Source organism: Salvelinus alpinus, chromosome 7 (genome assembly GCF_045679555.1).
Source record: "Salvelinus alpinus chromosome 7, SLU_Salpinus.1, whole genome shotgun sequence".
NCBI classification, from domain to species: Eukaryota; Metazoa; Chordata; class Actinopteri; order Salmoniformes; family Salmonidae; genus Salvelinus; species Salvelinus alpinus.
Genome location: NC_092092.1, coordinates 21098292 through 21122423, shown reverse-complemented (window position 1 = coordinate 21122423; position 24132 = coordinate 21098292). Strand labels below are relative to the sequence as shown.

General features: G+C 43.6%; 1 protein-coding gene across 1 annotated transcript in view; it reads left to right on the top strand.

Moving 5' to 3' along the window:
* The first annotated feature begins 621 nt into the window (after positions 1 to 621).
* The window catches only part of LOC139580562 (protein kinase C epsilon type-like), a 168899-nt gene continuing 145388 nt past the window's right edge, over positions 622 to 24132 (top strand). The window contains exon 1 of the mRNA XM_071409388.1: positions 622 to 1776. Within this exon, the coding sequence (XP_071265489.1) occupies positions 1429 to 1776 (348 nt within the window). The 5' untranslated portion in view covers positions 622 to 1428. The remainder of the gene's footprint in view (positions 1777 to 24132) is intronic.

Here is a 24132-nt window from a genome sequence, read left to right as displayed (position 1 = left end):
TTTTACATTGCTTTTCTTGTGTCAAGGTCGATAAATTAGACGTTTGATGTTATAGGCCAGACAATAGGGATGCACTGTTGGGTCAAACACGCTTTATTTATGGATACATTTAAATATAGATATTAGGAAAATGTGGCCTCTCTTCACATTTTATGGATTATTAATCAGGTCGCAAAGAAATCCACAATAATTTAATTTCCTATGGTTTACCCAATGCTAAAACCGTGTGTATTGTCATTCATGTAATCTTATGGTCATCATAAGCATCCGCGACGATATGGTTTTGAAAAATAGATAACGTATTGTTGTTATAGCTATGGGTGTATTTCAGGTGCAACGGTCAGTTTTATATAAAGTAAGCTAAAATAATCATATGTTCCAAATACCAGACATACCGAACCACCCCGATGATCCACCCCTTTTCCATGTATGTATGTATGTATTGATGCAATAGTCCCTGTTTATAACAGTATTTCCCCGATATGTTCCCGAAATGGAATGAGTAGGCCTACTCCAGAAAATAATATCCCAGTGTCTATCACTTGAGCACTTGGGATGCGCCTATGTCCTGACAGCCTGGTCGGCTCGCCTACACTGACTGTTGCGTCGCACTCCCCCATCTGGCATAGACAAGACGCGGCGCGCCGAGAAACTGACGTGTTTTGCGCATTTCCTGCAGCAGCGTTTAGACGGTCGGGGGGGAGAAGAGGTAGGTCTGCAGGAAACCAAGAACAGCAACGGCGAGAGAACATCCTGGGAGGATAAGGAGCGAACAGAAACCAAGAAAACCACAACCTAGAGTCGACCTGCAACTATACATTGCTTGAGCTATTCACAACTCGAGTAGCCTGTTTGGGAAACATCCCAAATGCACTGCAAGGAGGCAGGAGTCGCCCTATCTTCCAACAGTGGAATACGAGTGTTTCCAGAGCCTAGTGGAGTTGCCGAGGATAGATATCTTTGATAGATTTTGCTCTGTCGGGTTGCGGTTTGGGTAGGCTGTTGATATCCCAACTGCTGCATGGTCATATTTTTCCTGCGTATACGCTTCTCAATACGTGTATTAATTATATTCAAAAGAAAGGCTTTGTCTGGTTAAAACCCAAATGTGGATTATCATTGTGAAAACCGAAACTGTTAGAGAGCAAAAACAAGAACATTTACTGTCTCTGGACTGTTTCAAAACGACTGATAAGCATCCGATTGGTACGTGTGTGATAGAGTGACACGGGACGGCATTTTCCCGTTATATTCAAGTCACAACCTCTTGGAAAAACCATTCAATCCGTGGTCTTAATTTGAGGATTCAAACGCTACATAAAACTAGGCTAAATTATTTATGACCCGTTGAAGTGGCTGGGTTAAAGGAATATATTGTAAACAACCATTCTTGTTCCAAAGCCCATTGAAGAGGATTACATCACCGCAATGGTGGTTTTCAATGGGTTATTGAAGATCAAGATTTGTGAGGCGTTGGACTTGAAACCGACGGCTTGGTCTCTCAGGCATGCGGTTGGCCCAAAAACCCAGACTTTTCTCCTAGACACCTACATCGCACTAAACGTGGATGACTCGCGTGTGGGCCAAACCTCCACCAAACAGAAAACCAACAGCCCTGCGTGGAACGACGAGTTCGTTACGGAGGTGCATGACGGAAGGAAAATCGAACTGTCGGTGTTTCACGACGCGCCAATTGGATATGACGATTTCGTGGCTAACTGCATCATACAGTTTGAAGATATATTGCAGAATGGCAGTAAGCACTACGAGGAATGGGTAGGCTATGTCCCGTTATTATTTGGTGCTCCTTGCACATAGTGCCTTTTTACCAAGTTGTTTTCATCTCACCCTCAGCATCCTGATGCCTTTACGATTATAATAAATTATACAAAGTCTCCATTATTATTTGGCAAAACAGTCTAGACCTATAAATAATGTTACTTTATCATCATCATCAACAACACCATCCTCACAAAAAACCCTGGCTGGCATTCACCGTTAGTTTCCTGGCGCTTTGATACTTCTCTAGGCCACCGGTATCATCCCACGATCTGGACCCAGACAGATCCATGCGCATATAACCCTGTTTCGTAGGAACGGTGCAGAGGACGGCGCTTACAAGCAGGTCATAAATATTCCTATCAGCTGCGATGTAGGCCTGCATTCTGAGAAAAGCAACGTTTCCATGTCAAAAGCAACAGTGCGTTAAAATCCAATGTGGGATGACAAGGCCAGTCAGCTATGAGTCTCCCTGACAGAGCTGCTTCTGAGCCAGTAACATAACTTGCAATTGATTGGTCATTTGCATGTCTTGGAAACCATGATGCCCTTGAGATGGACACAGAGAAGAAAGTGGACACAGAGAAGTCTCTCTTTCACAGGCTTCCAGTTAAATACTGGAATCATGAGGTTACTTTAAGGCCATATGCTCTCTTATCAGATAAGCAGCTGCAGACTCATTTGAGAAGACATGCAGCACATTAGGCTACACCTAATGAAGAGTTATGCACATGTGGTTTCTCAAAATCTTAAATTGTCCACCAAATGAGATTATCAATGCTATGTCCAACACACAATACATGCTGACATGTTTCTTGGATTATGAGGAGACTTTAATTTGGATCATGTGACAGATTGGATCATGTGATCAACGTAGGCACATCTTCCTCGAGATTTTCACTATAGGAGAGTGGGTGAGGTTCACTGAGGAGAATAGGTTATGTTTTTAGGAAACCTGTATATCCCTACAGGTTCCAGCCCCGGCCAAGACATGCAAATATCAGCATCTGTCCTGACTACCACACTTCACATACACTGCCCAACATAACATAAACATCATAAATCCACTAAAACATAGTTAATAAATATGTAATTACAGTATTAGATTTAACTGTATGTGTTCAGTGCCCAGTTGACCACATACAGAAGAACTAAAGAGCTGTTCATATTAGGTCAATTAAAAACAATGCTGATTGTACTAACATAGACAGGAACAAAAGCTTCAAATAATAAAATCATCTATTCTCCTCATTGCTGATAATCAGTGGTAAGATGGGTAACATGGACATATTATTTTAAAGGGTATATTCACAGTAATACTGGGACTATTCATTGTCTTTTAGGCAATTATGTTCCTCAGGATGCCACCCAAATATATCATAACACTTTCCCTGTGAGGGAGGAACCTTTTCATAAATACTGGGTGGCTTTACTCTTGTGAGTAGTGTTTCCTTTCATGGTGAACCACTGACCCAGAACTAGAACGGCAAAACAACAACAAAAGGCGCAGGGCAGCACTCTAAAGCAGTTCTCCTGGCCTCGGCATGGCAGGTGGATCAGTGTGCTCTGTTCTCTACTGACAGACAGCCTCCACATACAGTACAAGCTGAAGAGGAATCTCTTGTCTTTGTTGTCAAGTTTATTTGTCATATGTACACAGTACAATGAAATGCTTACTTGCAGGTTCACTCTTAACAGTTTGTCTGAGGCAGGCGGGAGTTTGGATTATTGATTAGACTCTATCAGGTCCATTATGGAGTGGAGGAGGTACAGTACACTGTTTTTGGACGGGCCTGGGAGGCTCACGGCAGTAAGGGTTCTGTCTGTGTTTGGCTTGTCAGGCTGGGAATGTTCTTTGCTGACGTTGACGGCCCAGGCTATGTCATCTGCTTGCATGTCTGGCTGAGGAGGCTGTGCTTGGCTCAGAGGGCTAAAGGCACTCTGTGGTCGGCTGGATGGAAGGATCCCTACTAAGTAGTTTGGAGATCGCCTCCCTGGTTGCAAAATGTCTGTTTAGTGGTGTTGGTGCTGAGAATTGGGTATGGATTCTAGATGGAGACTGTTTTAATTCTGACCTAAACAGCATTGCTCTCTGGGTCCTTTCTTTCCATCTCTCTTTGCTCCTTTTGTATGTGCAGCTCCCGTGCACTTGCTTTCACCTTTACTACTCCTTTAATATTTTACCTTTTCATTGAATTCATTCTGAGGTCATGTCTCCATGACCTCAGAAAGAAGCCCCTCTCCCTCTCTCTCTGTCTGTCTCTCTCGCTCTCTCAAATTTGGATTGCTTTATTGGCATGAAATACAATTTGTAGATATTGCCAAAGCAGTATAGTGGTACAGCATTTCAGTAAATACAGTACAATGCAGTGAGGATAATGAAATACAGTTAATATCAGTAGTAATAATAATAGTACATACAATCATGTATACAGGTACAACACTACTGCTGTTTTATGGTGTAATCTTCGGTTGAAATTTTGAATTAATTAAAAATAAGATTATAAAAAATAATAATAATAATAGCTAATGTACATGGATGATGGTTACACTGTGTATTATTTATTTTATTTTTATTTAACCTTTATTTAACTAGGCAAGTCAGTTAAGAACAAATTGTTATTTACAATGACAGCCTACCAAAAGGCAAAAGGCCTCCTGTGGGGACGGAGGCCTGGGATTAAAAATAAAAAATAAATACAATATAAATATAGGACAAAACACACATCACAACAAGAGAGACAACACAACACTACATAAAGAGAGACCTAAAAACAACATAGTGAGGCAGCAACACATGACAACACAGCATGGTAGCAACACAACATAACAACAGCATGGTAGCAGCACAACATGTTACAATCATTATTGAGCACAGACAACAGCACAAAGGGCAAGAAGGTAGAGACAACAATACATCACACAAAGCAGCCACAACTGTCAGTCAGAGTGTCCATGATTGAGTCTTTGAATGAAGAGATTGACCAAGTAATGAAGAGTAATGACCAAGTTATTTACAATGTACATACTTCAGGGAATTAATGGTCATTGGATGTCCCTCAGGCTATAATATAAATATCTGGCAGTAATATTTGCGCTTTCTTCCACACCCAGAATAATTACCAGCTTTATGTCATTAGTAAATGCATAGAAGTTGGGAATTGAGATCAATAAAATCAAATAAAATTGTATTTGTCACGTGCCGAATACATGTGTAGTAGTCCTTACCGTGAAATGCTTACTTCCAAGCCCTTAACCAACAATGTAGTTTTAAGAAAAATAAGAGTTAAGAACATCAGCACAACAGTTTTCAGCTGTACTAACATAATTGCAAAATGGTTTTCTAATGATCAATTAGCCTTTTAAAATGATAAACTTGGATTAGCTAACACAACGTGCCATTGGAACACAGGAGTGATGGTTGCTGATAATGGGTCTCTGTACGCCTATGTAGATATTCCATTAAAAATCTGCCGTTTTCAGCTACAATAGTCATTTACAACCTTAACAATGTCTACACTGTATTTCTGATCAATTTGATGTTATTTTAATGGACAAAAAAATGTGCTTTTCTTTCAAAAACAAGGACATTTCTAAGTGACCCCAAACTTTTGAACGGTAGTGTACATGTAGGTAGGAGTAAAGTGACTATGCATAGATAGTAACAGTGAGTAGCAGCATAAAAAAGGGGGGGTCACTGCAAATAGTCCAGATAGTCATTTGATTAGCTGTTCAGCAGTCTTACGGCTTGGGGGTAGAAGCTGTTAAGAAGCCTTTTGGACCTAGACTTGGCGCTCCGGTACCGCTTGCCGTGCGGTAGCTGAGAGAACAGTCTATGACTAGGGTGGCTGGAGTCTTTGGCAGTTTTTATGGCCTTCCTCAGATATTGCCTGGTATAGGGTTCCCAAGTGGCGCAGCGGTCTAAGGCACTGCATCTCAGTGCTAGAGGCCTTTATCACTACAGACCCTGGTTCGATTCGAGGCTGTATCACAACCAGCCGTGATTGGGAGTCCCATAGGGTGGCACACAATTGGCCCAGCGTCGACCGGGTTAGGGTTTGGCCGGGGTAGGCCGTCATAGCAAATAACAATTTGTTCTTAACTGACTTGCCTAGTTAAATATATATATTTTTTTTAAATAATAGAGGACCTGGATGGCAGGAAGCTTGGCCCCAGTGATGTACTGGGCCTTAAGCACTACCCTCTGTTGCGCATTGCGGTCGGAGGCCGAGCGGTTGCCATACCAGGCGGTGATGCAACCAGTCAGGATGCTCTTGATGGTGCAGCTGTAGAACTATTTGAGGACCCATGCCAAATCTTTTCAGTCTACTGATGGGGAATAGGTGTTGTCGGGCCTTCTTCACAACTGTCTTGGTGTGTTTGGACCATGATAGTTTGTTGGTGATGTGGACACCAAGGAACTGGAAGCTCTCAACCTGCTCCACTACAACCCGTCGATAAGAATGGGGGCGTGCTCGGCCCTCCTTTTCCTGTAGTCCACGCCCCTCCTCCTTTTGTTGCCTACCCTTACCACCTGGGGGCGGCTCGTCAGGAAGTCCAGGATTCAGGTGCAGAGGGAGGGGTTTAGTCCCAGGGTCCTTAGCTTTGTGATGTGCTTTAAGGGCACTATGGTGTTGAACGCTGAGCTGTAGTCAATGAACAGCATTCTCACGTAGGTGTTCCTTTTGTCCAGGTGGGAAAGGGCAGTGTGGAGTACAATAGAGATTGCGTCGTCTGTGGATCTGTTGGGGCGGTATGCAAATTGGAGTGGGTCTAGGGTTTCTGGGATAATGGTGTTGATGTGAGCCATGACCAGCCTTTCAAAGCACTTCATGGCTACAGACGTGAGTAGTAGTCATTTAGGCAGGTTACCTTGCTGTTCTTGGGCACAGAATACACGTCCTGGTAATCCGTCTGGCCCTGCGGCCTTGTGACCTGTTTAAAGGTCTTACTTACATCGGCTACAGCGAGCACGATCACACAGTTGTCCGGAACAGCTGGTGCTCTCATGCATGCTTCAGTGTTGCTTGCCTTGAAGCACAAATAGAAGTAATTTAGCTCATATGGTAGGCTCGTGTCACTGGGCAGCTCGCGACTTGGCTTCCCTTTGTAGTCCGTAATAGTTTGCAAGCCTTGCCACATCTGACGAGCGTCGGAGCCGGTGTAGTAGGATTCAATCTTAGTCCTGTATTGATGCTTTGCCTGTTTGATGGTTCTCCAGAGGGCATAGCGGGATTTCTTATAGAAGTCGACCGATTATGATTTTTCAACGCCGATACCGATTATTGGAGGACCAAAAAAAGCCAATACCGATTAATCGGTCCATTATTTATTTATTTATTTGTAATAATGACAATTACAACAATTCGGAATGAACACTTTTATTTTAACTTAATATAATACATCAATAAAATCCATTTAGCCTCAAATAAATAATGAAACATGTTCAGTTTGGTTTAAATAGTGCAAAAACTAAATGTTGGAGAAGAAAGTAAAAGTGCATTATGTGCCATGTAAAAAAGCTAACGTTTAAGTTCCTTGCTCAGAACATAAGAACATATGATAGCTGGTGGTTCCTTTTAACATGAGTCTTCAATTTTCCCAGGCAAGAAGTTTTAGGCTGTAGTTATTATAGGAATTTTAGGACTATTTCTCTCTATACCATTTGTATTTTATATACCTTTGATTATTGGATGTTCTTATAGGCACCATAGTATTGCCAGTGTAACAGTATAGCTTCCGTCACTCTCCTCGCCCCTACCTGGGCTCGAACCAGGGACACATCGACAACAGCCACCCTCGAAGCATCGTTACCCATCGCTCCACAAAAGCCGCGGGCCTTGCAGGGCAAGGGAAACAACTACTTCATGGTCTCAGAGCGAGTGACGTCACCGATTGAAACGCTATTAGCACGCACCCCGCTAACTAGCTAGCCTTTTCACATCGGTTACACCAGCCTAATCTCGGGAGTTGATAGGCTTGAAGTAATAAACAGCTCAATGCTTGAAGCACAGCGAAGAGCTGTTGGCAAATGCACGAAAATGCTGTTTGAATGAATGCTTACGAGCCTGCTGCTGCCTACCACCGCTCAGTCAGACTGCTCTATCAAATATCAAATCATAGACTTAATTATAACATAATAACACACAGAAATACGAGCCTTAGGTCGTTAATATGGTCAAATCCGGAAACTATCATTTCGAAAACAAAGCGTTTATTCTTTCAGTGAAATACGGAACCGTTCCGTATTTCATCTAACGGGTGGCATCCCTAAGTCTAAATATTGCTGTTACATTGCACAACCTTCAATGTTATGTCATAATTATGTACAATTCTGGCATATTTATTAGGGTCTTTGTTAGGAAGAAATGGTCTTCACACAGTTCGCAACGAGCCATGCGGCCCAAACTGCTGCATATACCCTGACTCTGCTTGCACGGAACGCAAGAGAAGTGACACAATTTCCCTAGTTAAAAGAAATTCATGTTAGCAGGCAATATTAACTAAATATGCAGGTTTAAAAATATATATTTGTGTATTGATTTTAAAGAAAGACATTGATGTTTATGGTTAGGTTCACATTGGTGCAACGACAGTGCTTTTTTCGCGAATGCGCTTGTTAAATCATCACCCGTTTGGCGAAGTAGGCTGTGATTCGATGATAAATTAACAGGCACCGCATCGATTATATGCAACCCAGGACAAGCTAGATAAACTAGTAATATCATCAACCATGTGTAGTTAACTAGTGATTATGTTAAGATTGAATGTTTTTTATAAGATAAGTTTAATGCTAGCTAGCAACTTACCTTGGCTTCTTGCTGCGCTCGCGTAGCAGGTAGTCAGCCTGCCATGCAGTCTCCTCGTGGAGTGCAATGTAATCGGTCACAATCGGTGTCCAAAAATGACGATTACCGATTGTTATGAAAACTTGAAATCGGCCCTAATTAATCGGCCATTCCGATTAATCGGTCAACCTCTAATTTCTTATAAATGTCCGGGTTAGAGTCCCGCTCCTTGAAGCGGCAGCTTTTTTACCCTTTAGCTTAGTGCAGATGTTGCCTGTAATCCATGGCTTCTGGTTGGGATATGTACGTACGATCAATATGGGGACGACGTCATCGATGCACTTATTGATGAAGCCGGTGACTGATGTGGTATACTCCTCAATGCCATTGGATGAATCCCGGAACATATTCCAGTCTGTGCTAGCAAAACAGTCCTGTAGCTTAGCATCTGCGTCATCTGACCACTTCCGTATTGAGCGAGTCACTGGTACTTCCTGCTTTAGATATTTATTTTTAAAAGATTGTGTTATTTGGAAGTATTTCTCACAGTAGAGGAAGAAGTACATCTCTGTGTCTACTTCCCCTGTCGTGCGTGACCACATAGACACTCCTCTTTGGGTAGCCATGTCGTTTTGTGTCTCTTTTTGTATATCTAGTTGGTTGTCACTGAACCTGTATTTGGTCAGGATCTGTCTCTGTTTTGTATCTCTGACAGAGCAGAGATATTTTAATTCCTGTAACAATTTGATTGATTTCCCTGTGTGTTTACATATTAAGGTTGTTTAGTTTTTTAACAGCTGACCAAGGGGACTCTTTTCAAGGTTCAGTTCTTGGGTTTTCAATGCTTTGAATTGTAAGGATGTTTTGGGGCTTCATTTCAATATGGTGCTAAAATGAATGGGTTCTTTTTTATATTAAGGGAATCTTCCGAATTCCACTTTGCATGCATTATTTGGTACTTTCTTTGGGATATTTAGGGTAATTCTGCATAATTCTGTATGTAGATTTTCTATAGTTTTTCTTCCAATTCTTATCATCGTAATTACAGATTGGACCCCAAACCTCGATTCCATATAGTGCAATTGATAAAATTACAATATTGAATATTTTGCATTAGATTTGGATAGGAATATACATTTTTGAGAATGTTCTTTTTATGAAGTAAAATGTTTTGCGGACTTCTTTCTTTTAGTGCATTCACTGCCAGATCAAATCCACCAGAAGCACTGATTTTTAGTCCCAGGTAGTTCAACCTTGTTATTTCCTAATTTAAAAGAGTGTCTGCTGTATTCCCAAAGAATGTGCAGTTGTTCCTGTAGACCTTGCTCTGTTGGTGACAGTAGGACGAGGTAATCTGCGTAGAGCAGAAATCTGGGCTCCTCATCTTTGAGGGTGAATCCAGGGGCTGCAGATCGGTCCAACAACACTGCTAGTTCCTTGATGTAGTTGTTGAACAGGGTTGAACTTAAACTGCACCCTTGTCGCACACCCTTGTGCAAAATGTTTTGTTCTTTTATTGTTCAGTTTAATACTAAACTCAGCAAAAAAAGAAACATCCTCTCACTGTCAACTGCGTTTATTTTCAGCAAACTCAACATGTGCAAATATTTGTATGAACATAACAAGATTCAACAACTGAGACATAAACTGAACAAGTTCTCCAGACATGTGACTAACAGAAATGGAATAATGTGTCCCTGAACAAAGAGGGAGTCAAAATCAAAAGTAACAGTCAGTATCTGGTGTGGCCACCAGCTGCATTAAGTACTGCAGTGCATCCCCTCCTCATGGACTGCACCAGATTTGCCAGTTCTTGCTGTGAGATGTTACCCCACTCTTCCACCAAGGCACCTGCAAGTTCCCGGACATTTCTGGGGGGAATGGCCCTGCCCCTCACCCTCCGATCCAACAGGTCCCAGACGTGCTCAATGGAATTGAGATCCGGGCTCTTTGCTGGCCATGGCAGAACACTGACATTCCTGTCTTGCAGGAAATCACGCACAGAACAAGCAGTATGGCTGGTGGCATTGTCATGCTGGAGGGTCATGTCAGGATGAGCCTGCAGGAAGGGTACCACATGAGGGAGGAGAATGTCTTCCCTGTAACGCACAGCGTTGAGATTGCCTGCAATGACAACAAGCTCAGTCCGATGATGCTGTGACACACCGCCCCAGACCATGACGGACCCTCCACCTCCAAATCGATCCCGCTCCAGAGTACAGGCCTCGGTGTAACGCTCATTCCTTCGACGATAAACGCAAATCTGACCATCACCCCTTGTGAGACAAAACCGCGACTCGTCAATGAAGAGCACTTTTTGCCAGTCCCGTCTGGTCCAGCGACGGTGGGTTTGTGCCCATAGGCGACTTTGTTGCCTGTGATGTCTGGTGAGGACCTGCCTTACAACAGGCCTACAAGCCCTCAGTCCAGCCTCTCTCAGCCTATTGCGGACAGTCTGAGCACTGATTGAGAGATTGTGCATTCCTGGTGTAACTCGGGCAGTTGTTGTTGCAATCCTGTACCTGTCCCGCAGGTGTGATGTTCGGATGTACCGATCCTGTGCAGGTGTTGTTACACGTGGGTATGCCACTGCGAGGACGATCAGCTGTCCGTCCTGTCTCCCTGTAGTGCTGTCTTAGGCGTCTCACAGTACGGACATTGAAATGTATTGCCCTGGCCACATCTGCAGTCCTCATGCCTCCTTGCAGCATGCCTAAGGCATGTTCACGCAAATGAGCAGGGACCCTGGGCATCTTTCTTTTGGTGTTTTTCAGAGTCAGTAGAAAGGCCTTTTTAGGGTCCTAAGTTTTCATAACTGCGACCTTAATTGCCTACCGTCTGTAAGCTGTTAGTGTCTTAACGACCGTTCCACAGGTGCTACTCATTAATTGTTTATGGTTCATTGAACAAGCATGGGAAACAGTGTTTAAACCCTTTACAATGAAGATCTGTGAGGTTATTTCGATTTTTACGAATTATCTTTGAAAGACAGGGTCCTGAAAAAGGGACGTTTCTTTTTTTGCTGAGTTTACATGTGTTAAATAGATTTTATGGTGTCATATACTTTACCCCCAGTGCCGCTTTTGTGTGTATTGTAATATAATCCATCATGTCATATGGACTCAAAAGCATTCTTAAAATCAACAAAACATGCACATACTTTCCCTCTGCTTTTCTGATGAACATGCTGGTTTATTAGTGTGTGTAATGTCTGTATGTGGTCTGTTGTTCTGTATTTGGGTAGGAAGCCAATTAGTGTTTTGCTGAGAGCTTTATGTTGTATGAGGAAGGTCATTGAGAATACAGCAGAACAGTTTCCCCATGTTACTGGTGACACATATTCCGCTATAGTTATTAGGGTCTAATTTGTCACCTTTTTTATATATGAGCCACTGGTTCCAAATATCAGGGAAGTAGCCACTCTCCAAAAGCAGGTTGAATAGTTTTGATGAGGCATCCTGCAGCTCAGGAGTAGTGTGTTTCAGCATTTCATTCCTGATGCTGTCAGGGCCACATGCCTTTCCAAGTTTAAGGCTTTGTATTTTCTTCAAAAGTACAGCGTGTGTAATTTGGTAGTCAATTGGGTTCTGGATGTTTTTAATTGTGTGTTCTAGGGAGCTGAGTTTTTCTTGCATATTTTGTGGGATTTAAAGTAAGGTCTTCTGATGGTATTATTCCATAGAGTTTCAAAATCATCTTTCTGGTTCTTCCATCTTAGGTTTTGTCTTTGTATTTTTTTCAATGTTTCACAATTGTGTTGCGGAATGTGTCTATCCTGTGGTTGGTGATGTTTTCTATTTGTTTAAGATCTACCTTTTTCTCCTTGTGAGATTACATTCAGCATCAAACCATTTCTCTTTTTGAGGTTTTGAAATAAAAACTGTTTTCTCATTTGAATAAATGTGCTTTTGTGGCTGCTTTACGATAGATCTCATTTAATTTATTCACAGACAAATTTAAGTCAGGAAGGTTTGGGCTGAATGCACTTGAAAGGTCATTTCTGCGCAGTGCAATGCTGTGTAGAAGTGTGTCGCACTGTCAGGCACCCATCTGTATGTTCTATTTCGATGAATCAGTGTACAGTGATCTCCCGGGTGGCGCAGTGGTCTAGGGCACTGCATCGCAGTGCTAGCTGCGCCACCAGAGTCTCTGGGTTCACGCCCAGGCTCTGTCGCAGCCGGCCGCAACCGGGAGGTCCGTGGGGCGACGCACAATTGGCATAGCGTCGTCCGGGTTAGGGAGGGTTTGGCCGGTAGGGATATCCTTGTCTCAGTATGTAAAAATGTAATAAAATGTATGCACTCTACTGTAAGTCGCTCTGGATAAGAGCGTCTGCTAAATGACTAAAATGTAAATGTACAGAGCTCTGTTTGTGTGGTCTTTGGGTGGAGAAGTCTTTAAAAAAATACATTAATCTGGCAGTGGTCGGACAATGGTGGCTGTGATCTGACAATCAATGCACTAATAGGGGGTGGGGGTCCAAGTCTGAGATTGCATAGTCGACAACACTGGTCCCAAGAGCTGAGCAGTAGGTGAACCTTCCCAAAGAATTCCCTGTAATCCTGCCATTAAGAAAATACAAGCCTAAGGTTTGAAAGAGATGCACAAACTCCTTTCCATTTTTGTTCACTACCTGGTCAGGTGCTGGTGTTTTCTCCAGCAGTTGATGTGACTGAGGATATAGAGTATTCTCTCTCTCTCTCTCTCTCTCTCTCTCTCTCTCTCGTCTCTCTCTCTCTCTCTCTCTCTCTCTGCCTCTCTCTTTGAAAACAATCTGAATCAACTCACTGATAAGAAATCCATATGAATTGATATTGGAAATGTAGTGTAGTGCCATGGATGGAGGTCTGACACATGGATGTCAGATGTTGTTGTACTGTGGGTGAATGTGTTGAGTCATCAGGGTTACGGAGCTCCCCATTGGCTGGCTGTCCCTCTGTGATGGGTGTGGCCTCTGGGGGACAGATGTGCTCATGTGGGTTCCATGACTAATGGCGAAACAGCAAGGCATTTAGAGGCCTTGCCAACGATGACTCCTTGAAAATTCTGTCTGGACTTGTGCCCTTGTGGGAAAGTGTAGACGCGCAGGTATATGCATGCACAGACAGTACACTCTCTCTCTCTCTCACACACACTTTCTGAGGAACACACATACTGACTCAAACATTACTGTCACAAAAGCAGTATTTTCCATGGTTGTTTGAGTTTCTGTTAAAACCGGTTATTAAGGAGGCTTGAGCGGGAGTTTTGTATAATATGACTCTGATTGTAGACTATCTATGACCAAGATAAGTGTATTTGAGCTAATATATTCCATACAGTTTTAGTCCACAATAGGTAGTGTGTCCCTGGAACTGACCATGTATATACAGTAGTTTACTTACTTTCTCCTGTGTTTTTGTTCTACTTGACTTAGTACTACTAATATTGATTGCTGCATTATCTGAACGAGCAAGAAAGGCAATTCAATGTACCTGTGCAAGTGAAAATAAAAACTTGAAACGTCTTCATTTGCTTTCAGTCAAGGCAGTCACTCAAGCAGGGTTGGTACTAGTAAGAGTGAAGCGTGAGATTGTCCGGCTGTGTAAACTTTTGTGGTTTAGTATGCTGGGGGTGGTTTGAAACAGTAAGGGGTGGGCCTGGGCAGGCCTCTTTGTCTGGGCCCCTCCTTTGTCTGACTTATCCCCAGACAGCAGTTGCCTCTCTGCCCCTCCTGTCTCTATGTTAGCCCCAGGCTTTTGAGCCTCTCTCTGCTTCTCTGCCTCTCCTGTCTCTAAGCTAGTCCCAGGCTTCGTAGCCTCTCTCTGCCTTCCCTTTTTCTTAGCTAGTCCCAGGCTTCGTAGCCCCTCTCTGCCTCCCCTGTCTCTAAGCTTGTCCCAGGCTTCGTAGCCTCTCTCTGCCTCCCCTGTCTCTAAGCTTGTCCCAGGCTTCGTAGCCTCTCTCTGCCTCTCCTGTCTCTAAGCTTGTCCCAGGCTTCGTAGCCTCTCTCTGCCTCTCCTGTCTCTAAGCTTGTCCCAGGCTTCGTAGCCTCTCTCTGCCTCCCCTGTCTCTAAGCTTGTCCCAGGCTTCGTAGCCTCTCTCTGCCTCTCCTGTCTCTAAGCTTGTCCCAGGCTTCGTAGCCTCTCTCTGCCTCCCCTGTCTCTAAGCTTGTCCCAGGCTTCGTAGCCTCTCTCTGCCTCTCCTGTCTCTAAGCTTGTCCCAGGCTTCGTAGCCTCTCTCTGCCTCTCCTGTCTCTAAGCTAGTCCCAGGCTTCGTAGCCTCTCTCTGCCTCCCTTGTCTCTAAGCTTGTCCCAGGCTTCGTAGCCTCTCTCTGCCTCCCCTGTCTCTAAGCTTGTCCCAGGCTTCGTAGCCTCTCTCTGCCTCCCCTGTCTCTTAGCTAGTCCCAGGCTTCGTAGCCTCTCTCTGCCTCCCCTGTCTCTAAGCTTGTCCCAGGCTTCGTAGCCTCTCTCTGCCTCCCCTGTCTCTAAGCTTGTCCCAGGCTTCGTAGCCTCTCTCTGCCTCCCCTGTCTCTAAGCTTGTCCCAGGCTTCGTAGCCTCTCTCTGCCTCTCCTGTCTCTAAGCTAGTCCCAGGCTTCGTAGCCTCTCTCTGCCTCCCCTGTCTCTAAGCTTGTCCCAGGCTTCGTAGCCTCTCTCTGCCTCCCCTGTCTCTAAGCTTGTCCCAGGCTTCGTAGCCTCTCTCTGCCTCTCCCAAAGCCAACACATACTGGATTTGTCGGACTGCCACAGTTACGCTACAGTCCCAAACTTTATGATATAATATTTCTATTGTGAAAAGTCACAAGTAGTCACTTTGCATGAGCAGTCAGCTCATCAAAACAGTGTCCTTTTTTTTCAAGAGGCAATATTGTGGCAAAAAATATCTTGCACAAAACGCAGCCAGCTTGCTTCACCTACTTCCACGAGACATAGATTGAATCAGACTTAACTCCAGTGAGTGTGTGTAACAGAGTGTGAAAGAGAGAGAGAGACAGAAACGGAGCGAGAGAGAATGTGTGTGTGTATGTGTGTCTTTGTGAGAGCATGTGTGACGGAGCGAGAGAGACCTCTCTGAACTTCTGGTGGGATTCCATCCTTGCTGGTCTATAGTAGAGGAGGATAAGGATTCCAAATTGTGTTTGGGTTGGTCTGGTCTGGTAACACGATACTTCCTCTCCACAAGCCATCAAACCATGATTCAGTACTACTCTTACAGCTATATTGACACTTATTTCCATCCCACACAAAAAATAGGTTGAGAGACTGTGGAAATTGAAAAACCTGGATTTCAAAGTATGCAGGTTTGCCGCCAACAACACAAGAGAATGGCTGGGTTGGCTGACTGTGGGAGGTGATCTTTTCCTCTTCAGGGTGAACGTTAAAGTTGTTTAGATCAGGACAGGCTGATTATGGAGCTCAACAACGTAAAACAAAACCAATCAAACCCGTCTGAACCTGTCGTCCCAATTGTGTGGTGCCGACTCACTCAGCGTAGAAGGTGTGTGTGCAACACTCTTGAGTCATGCACTGCAATGTGTTCCCTAGAAAAGCTCCATGCCCTAAAGGTAGGAGAAGCACAAATTGCCCTAACTTGCAGTGCCCTAACCTTCTTCATGTACTACTTGTTATTACACATGAAATGGGAAATGTGGTCTTGTACTGTTGAGTATTTGTCAGAATTTAACCGTTTACCTGGGTTTAGGAAATGTCTTATTTTTTTATTATACAATTTCCTTTCTATTCCCTTCCTGCCTTCCTTGATCTCTCTCTCTCTCTCTCTCTCTCTCTCTCTCTCTCTCTCTCTCTCTCTCTCTCTCTCTCTCTCTCTCTCTCTCTCTCTCTCTCTCTCTCTCTCTCTCTCTCTCTCTCTCTCTCTCTCTCTCTCTCTCTCTCTCTCTCTCTCTCTCTCTCTCTCTCTCTCTCTCTCTCTCTCTCTCTCTCTCTCTCTCTCCCATCTCTGCATTGCCATTACAGTGGAAAGGTCTGCTGTAATTGTGTGTGATGGATTGTGTGTGCAGGCCCTGCTGTGTGTTGTTCAGCAGCAGCAGTGATGACAGTAGAAGCAGCACTCGTTTTGAACAGGGAGTTAATCCCTGAAATATGTCAGCGCTCAGCTCCATCGTGGGCATACCAGGAGCATTCAACCACTCTAACCTCTCTGACTGTGTCCTCCCCCAGTCCTAACCCCTAGCCCTAACCTCAAAGAAAGGGAAAAACTGACTCGAGATCATCGTTTAGAAGTAATTTCATCTCACCAACTCAATGACCACACACTGTGTTTGGGGGACTGTTAAAATAGGTGCACAAAACTGCACTCCCATGGGGAGGGAACTAAAAACACATGAGTGAGTGGGGAAGGTTAACAAAGGTTACAGGGGAGGTTTAGATGAGTGTTGAGAAGGTTTGTGCATGATAACAGCCCAGACGACCAGGAAAGTCAACACATAGGCTATTCCACCAGAGTTGGGGTCAATTAGTCACTGAGAACAATATAATGTCAGTCATTCATTTTCAGCCCAAAGTACAAATCATATTTCACAAACACAGACATTTTCACATAGGTGTGCTAAGCACTACACATCATTTACTGTATGTCAATGACTCTGACAACAAGCACTCCACTGATATGATACATCACAATACATTACATTAGCCCTGGGAAGGGTCGGTAGCTTAGCAGACATTCCTCCCTTACTTGCTGTTAAATTCATCTTGATCAGGTGGCCTAGTGGTTAGAGTGTTAGGCCTGTAACTGAAAGGTTGCTGGATTGAATCCCCGAGCTGACAAGGTAAAAATATGTCCTTATACCCCGGAACAAGGAAATTAACCCACTGTTCCCTGGTAGGCTGTCATTATAAATAAGAATTTGTTCTTAACTGACTTGCCAAGTAAAACAATAATTAAATAAAAAATCCCGGTGTAACGTCACTGCTCCAGCCATTTGCAGATGTTGTTACAGGGTGGCAGGTAGCCTAGCGGTTAGAACGTTGGGCCAGTAGCCAGAAGGTTGCAGGTTCAAATATCCGAGCCGAGAAGGTGTAAACTCTGTCCAGGTGCCCTTAGCTAAGCACTTAAACCTAATTTGCTCCAGGGGTGCAGTACTATTATTGCTGACCCTGTAAAGCAACATATTTCACCTTTCCAGTGTATATGACATTATTATTCTTATCTTTTTGGGACTGTCCGGTAGATGGACATGTTAAGTAAGGTCACACTAGTTCTTCCTTTCATAGACGCTGGGAGACCAGCGGTGGACAGCCTTAGAGATCAGCTTCACCGTAGGGAGTCTGTGTGTAGGACTCAGGTGTCAGGAGTCATTGCATGGTCACATCAACACTACACACAATCAACACTACACACACACACACACACACACACACACTAGCATAGACACACACAGCACACAAATTCACACACACACACACACACACACACACACACACACACACACACACACACACACACACACACACACACACACACACACACACACACACACACACACACACACACATCAGCCCCCCCTGCCTCCTTACTGTGCTGTCTCCTTGCCGCTGCTGCCCACACTCTCACTCTCATAATCCCATTTAATCTCTCTATCTCCCTTTCTCTATCCCCCGCTATCTCCCCATGCCATGCTGTATATCTTCTCCCCCGCTATCTCTCGTTCACCCACTCTCTCCTGGTCTCTCTCTCTCTCTCTCTCTCTCTCTCTCTCTCTCTCTCTCTCTATCTCGCCTCTTGCACACACGTTCTCTCTCTTAACTGGACCAAGTTTAAGTGAATGTATGGTGGGTCACCATATACTGTACTCAGATGCAAAGACAAAATGTAATACTGATACCTGGTGGACGGCACAGAACGTGTGTTTCAACCTACATATCTATTATTGTTGTTTCCAACTGGTCAACCCTACAGTAGCTATTTCTTTTGGTTTGGTGGGCTCGTACAGTATGTGATTGATGCCAGTAACAAAGAGGTTGCTTTGTACTGAAGGAGATGTATTTTTTCTGTTTGACTGTAACATTATCGTCACATGGTTTTTGCTCTTTCCATTCTCCATAAAGATGCATAGTATACGATTGTAGACATGGGTAATGCTGTATATATATGCAAAAATATAAACGCAACATGTAAAATGTTTGTCCCATGTTTCACGAGCTGAAATAAAAGTTCCCAGAAATGTTCCATGTGCACAAAAAGCTTATTTATCTCAAATTTTGTGCACAAATTTGTTAACATCCCTGTAGGTAAGCATTTTATCATTTGTCAAGATAATCCATCCATCTGATAGGTGTGGCATATCAAAAAGCTGATTAAAATTAAACAGCATGATCATTACACAGATGCACCTTGCGCTGGGGACAATAAAAGGCCACTCTAAAATGTGCAGTTTTGTCACACAACACAATGTCACAGTTGTCTGAAGTTTTTAGAAAGCGTTGAATTGGTATTTCTGTCTGTAATAAAGCCCTTTTGTGCAGAAAAACTCATTCTGATTGGCTGGCCTGGCTCCCAAGTGGGTGGGCCAATGCCCTCCCATGTCTGCAGCCCTGCCCAGTCATGTGAAATCCATATATTAGGGCCTCATTTATTTATTTTAATTGACTGATTTCCTTATATGAACTGTAACTCAGCAAAATCTTTGAAATTGTTGCATGTTGCGTTTATATTTTTGTTCAGTATAGTTGTATTGTGCCTCGGTGGTTGTGTGGTGAGCAAGCGATGGTTATTGGGCTAACAGGATCACTTTGTGTAGTGTTCTTACCAGGTTCTTCACCCCCAGCCTGTCATGATGCCTGTATCTGGGGCACTCCTCCCAGCCCTCTCTCACCACGAGACACCCCACTCCCATACCGCAGGCAAACCTTGGCCCATTCTTCCACCTTGACCCTGCTCCCGAGGATACGAACAGTCATGTGAACAACACTTACAGAGAAAAGGTGCTTGGTGCAGCAAGTTGCTAGATAGAGTATTTGTGGGGCCTTTTAGAGTAGGGTAATATACAGTAGCATTCATAGGTTCATTATTGACATAGGATAGTATGTTACCCTTACTGACTGGTCCAAACCCGTTGGGGGGTGCAGCACTCTCAGAAAAAACGGTTCCAAAAGGGTTCTTCGGCTGTCCCAATAGAAGAACACCTTTTGGTTCCAGATAGAACCCTTTTTGATTCCAGGTAGAACCCTTTTGAGTTCCATGTAGAACCCTCTATGGAAAGGGTTATACATGGACCCCAAAAGAGTTCTACCTGGAACCTAAAAAGGTTATCCGAAGGGTTCTCCTATGGGGACAGTCGAGAACCCTTTTAGGTTCTAGATCACCTTTTTTTCTAAGAGTGTAGTGTCATGCATAGAGAATGGTGTGAATGGGTTTGCATGGATCATTTTGTGGTTACGGTGTGGTTTAGGGTGTTGCCACTTGTGGTGTAGAGTAGACTGACAGATAGGTCAGAGTAGTTGAGTTGAGCTCAGCGGCGTGACTGGCGAGTTGTTTGTGAGCTATATTGTATGTTACAGTCAGCTAGTGTCAGAAGTGACAGGACCCTTTCTCATCGTTGACCCTGTTTCCCAGTGGGACGCTGTAGAGGAGCGGACAGCAGTGTCCTCTCTGTGGCCCGGCGGAAACTGGCTGGGGGCTGCAACTAAAAATACCAGCGGTGCGTTTGAGTCACACGGTAGGCTCCGCTTCCTGTTTTCACTCTCCAAGTTTACTTCCCAGAGAGAGAGAGTGCGGAGAGAAAGAAATTGGAAGAGGTAGGAAGGTAGAAAGGGAGAGAGATGGAGAAGAGAGAGGGACAGTCAGCTATACTTGTTGCTTGTGTTATAGTCCTCTAAGGTTTTCTTCTCTACAAACCTCTAGTGAAACTAGCTTAAAGACTTTCTGGAATCCCAGGATAGATGGGATGTAAAAGGATGACTTGCAGTTCAGCAATATTATGAAAAACACAAAAAAATACTCCCTGTCTCTTTGCCCTATCGTACTCCTGGCACGCACTACATATCAGATAGAATAGCAGACAGAGAGAGGCATGGAGATAGAAAATCCTTTTCCATTAATTGAATGGAACCTTTTACGATATTGATTGATTTCAAAACAACAACCGACACCTAATGTACTTGTGCATTTGCGCCTGATTTCATATCACTCAGTACACGTGATAGTCTATCTAGTTTTTGACATCATTTCCCCAGATGATCCTGGGGAAAAGGTTTGCCTCCTAAACGTGCTGACATGGACCTCAGTAGAGCAGGATGCTCTATTGTTTACCTGGCATGTTTTGTTCAGTTCCTCAAACAACAGAAGATGACAGGAAGTCAGATGAATGAACAAAAAAAGGACAAGTGAGGTGGTAGAGTAGAGAGGGACACCTGCGAGACAAATATCTGCAGCCTTTAATTAACTTTAAAACCAACCAACTAACCAACTTCTGTAGGCTACCACTGTGAGTTCATGGACTGGGGATGTGTTACACAATATAAAGCCTATTCTTGTTCCAGCTCTTTCAACAGCCCACTCCAAAGTCCACTCTCAGCTCCTATAGTCATCTCTCACAGTCTCCATGCTCCTTGTATCTGGTCCACGCCACACTGGCTTAAAAAAAGAAACTCTGCATCCTCACAAACAGGAAGTGAGGAGAGAAACCCCCCCTCCCCATCTTCTCTGCACAGGAAGTTGTGGAGAGTGGATCCCCTGAGAGGGAGCAAGCCCTGGGGAAGAAATGCTGAATTCCAAATCGGCCCCAGCCCCCCTACTCCCTAGCCACTCCTGTATATCTGAGAGGATTACATAGTGGGAAGACTAGGAAGTAGAGCTACGGGTCGATTTTGAGTTCTGTAAAAGAGGACAAGGGTACGGCTGCTGTGAGGATGGAAGGCAGGGCCTGCCTGTGTTTTATGATTGGCAGATATACAGTATCAGTGTATCTGAGGACATGAGCAGGGCTTTTGCTAACACTGCCTTCTGATTGGCTAATATAATATTTCTGGAGCATACCAGGCCAGGGCAGCATTTAGGTCTTGTGACAGGCAGATGGCATAGTATTGAACAGATGTAGAGAAGGTGGTGGGGGACATACAGTTGTTAGGGGTGATGGTAGGTCACCTGATGATACAGTACCTTAGGACCCTGATGACACATGAACTCCTGTTTGCTTGTGGTACATGTGATAGCAGCCCCTCCAACATTCTGTATACTTGTTCACATAGAAACAATCACACATCAAAACATAAGAACAGAGATACAGTGTTCTCCACTTAGGTCCTCTCATCTCTCTTTAACACACACAGCACACACACAGTTTGTATTCCTCTGTGGTGGAATGTGACTGTGTGTGTGTGTCAGGAACACTCTCAACTGTCAGCCTGTGATTATGTCTTATTAAAATGTAGCCGTTGGTCATTAACCCTAGTCACTGTTGTAAACTTTCCTAATGTACTTAGAGGGAGCCCCATTTATGTTTAGGAGACGTTTTATGAGTCTATTTTAATGTGGTCTGATATCCTTCGTTTAGAAACAAGATCAAACACATTGCTGACATAGATGTCTAGGTTTTAAGAGCATATTCAATATTCAAAGTCCTGTTTATTACCATAGCATCATCAGACATGTCACTCGTAGATTTTCAGTCTTCATGGTGGAGTGTGAATTGTGCCAGAAAAGTGTCCTTGTATTTGGCCAGTAGAGGACAGGTTTGGCTGTGGGCCATTTGGGAGAGTAATGGATGTCAAGCTGACCTTTGACCTTTCAGCAGGTGTGACCTGTCTCCATCAGATCAGCTCACTCTGCTGCACCAGATAGAACCCCTCCGGCTAGGTCTGTCCACAATGCTAGGGTGGGCTGGAAGAGTAACTAATGTTAGAAAGATGTGGGAGTTGATAGTGATGGGGGGAAAAATCAATACACAAAATCAATACTTTGACTTTTGTTTGTTGCTTGGTAGCGTTAGTTAGCGCTAGTCGGCTGTACCTGCACCAAAACTCCTGTATTTCTCATCCTATAGCTTGTTCTCCATCTTATTTTTAAATAGTGAGCCAACATGTTTTCAGAATTTTATCCATGACTGATCAAAACTCATTTTCTCATGCTCTCATCTGTCTCTCTGCAGCAGACATGCATGTATAGTGAACAATATGTTTCGAATACGAAATCGCAATGAATTGGCAGTATCGAATCACAAAACACATAGAATTGTGAGAATTGTGAGCACCTGGCAATTCCCAGCCCTAGGAGTTGATCCAGAATAAGACTGTAAAAGTACAATGGCAGATGAGTGTGTGTGTGTGTGTGTGTGTGTGTGTGTGTGTGTGTGTGTGTGTGTGTGTGTGTGTGTGTGTGTGTGTGTGTGTGTGTGTGTGTGTGTGTGTGTGTGTGTGTGTGTGTGTGTGTGTGTGTGTGTGTGTGTGTGTGTGTGTGTGTGTGTGTGTCTGTATCAGGGTTTCCATTAGGAAAATGTTTCGCCAGACAACGTGACCGGGAAAATTTTAATTTACCGGACATTTGAGAAAATGACTGGACACATACGCATTAGGTGTGTAACCCATTAGGGCATCCACCCACGGTGCACAGAATGACAGAAATCACATTGAGATTACGGTAATCCATTTTAACAAAACAACTGTTGTAATGAAGCAGGCAATAAAACAACATTTTCAAACATTTGCAAAAATGCAATTCAGGAGATAAAGGGAAAACACCATTCTAATCTCCAGAATCCACTCAGCTGTCTCCCTCCAATTCATGCGCATTCATTGTTTCATGTGAATTGTTTGCCCTTTGATTGTTTATTTCTATCAATTCCCAATTACATAGGTCACCAGTAGTAAATGTACCGTTAATCCCTATCATTTGGTTACATACATTACTGTTCAAAAGTTTGGGGTCACTTAGAAATGTCCTTGTTTTTGAAAGAAAATCACATTTTTTGGTCCATTAAAATAACATCAAATTAATCAGAAATACAGTGTAGACATTGTTAATGTTGGAAATGACTATTGTAGCTGGAAACGGCAGATTTTTAATGGAATATCTATATAGGCGTACGGAGGCCCATTATCAGCAACCATCACTCTTGTGTTCCAATGGCACGTTGTGTTAGCTAATCCAAGTTTATCATTTTAAAAGGCTAATTGATCATTAGAAAACCCTTTTGCAATTATGTTAGCACAGCTGAAAACGGATTAAAGAAGCAATAAAACTGGCCTTCGGACTAGTTGACTATCTGGAGCATCAGCATTTGTGAGTTCGATTACAGGCTCAAAATGGCCAGAAACAAAGAACTTCCTTCTGAAACTCATCACTCTATTCTTGCTCTGAGAAATGAAGGCTATTCCATGAGAGAAATTGCCAAGAAACTGAAGATCTGGTACAACGCTGTGTACTACTCCCTTCACAGAACAGCACAAACTGGTTCTAACCAGAATAGAAAGAGGAGTGGGAGGCCCCGGTGCACAACTGAGCAAGAGGACAAGTACATTAGAGTGTCTAGTTTGAGAAACAGACGCCTCACAAGTCCTCAACTGGCAGCTTCCTTAAATAGTACCCGCCAAACACCAGTTTCAACATCAACAGTGAAGAGGCAACTCCGGG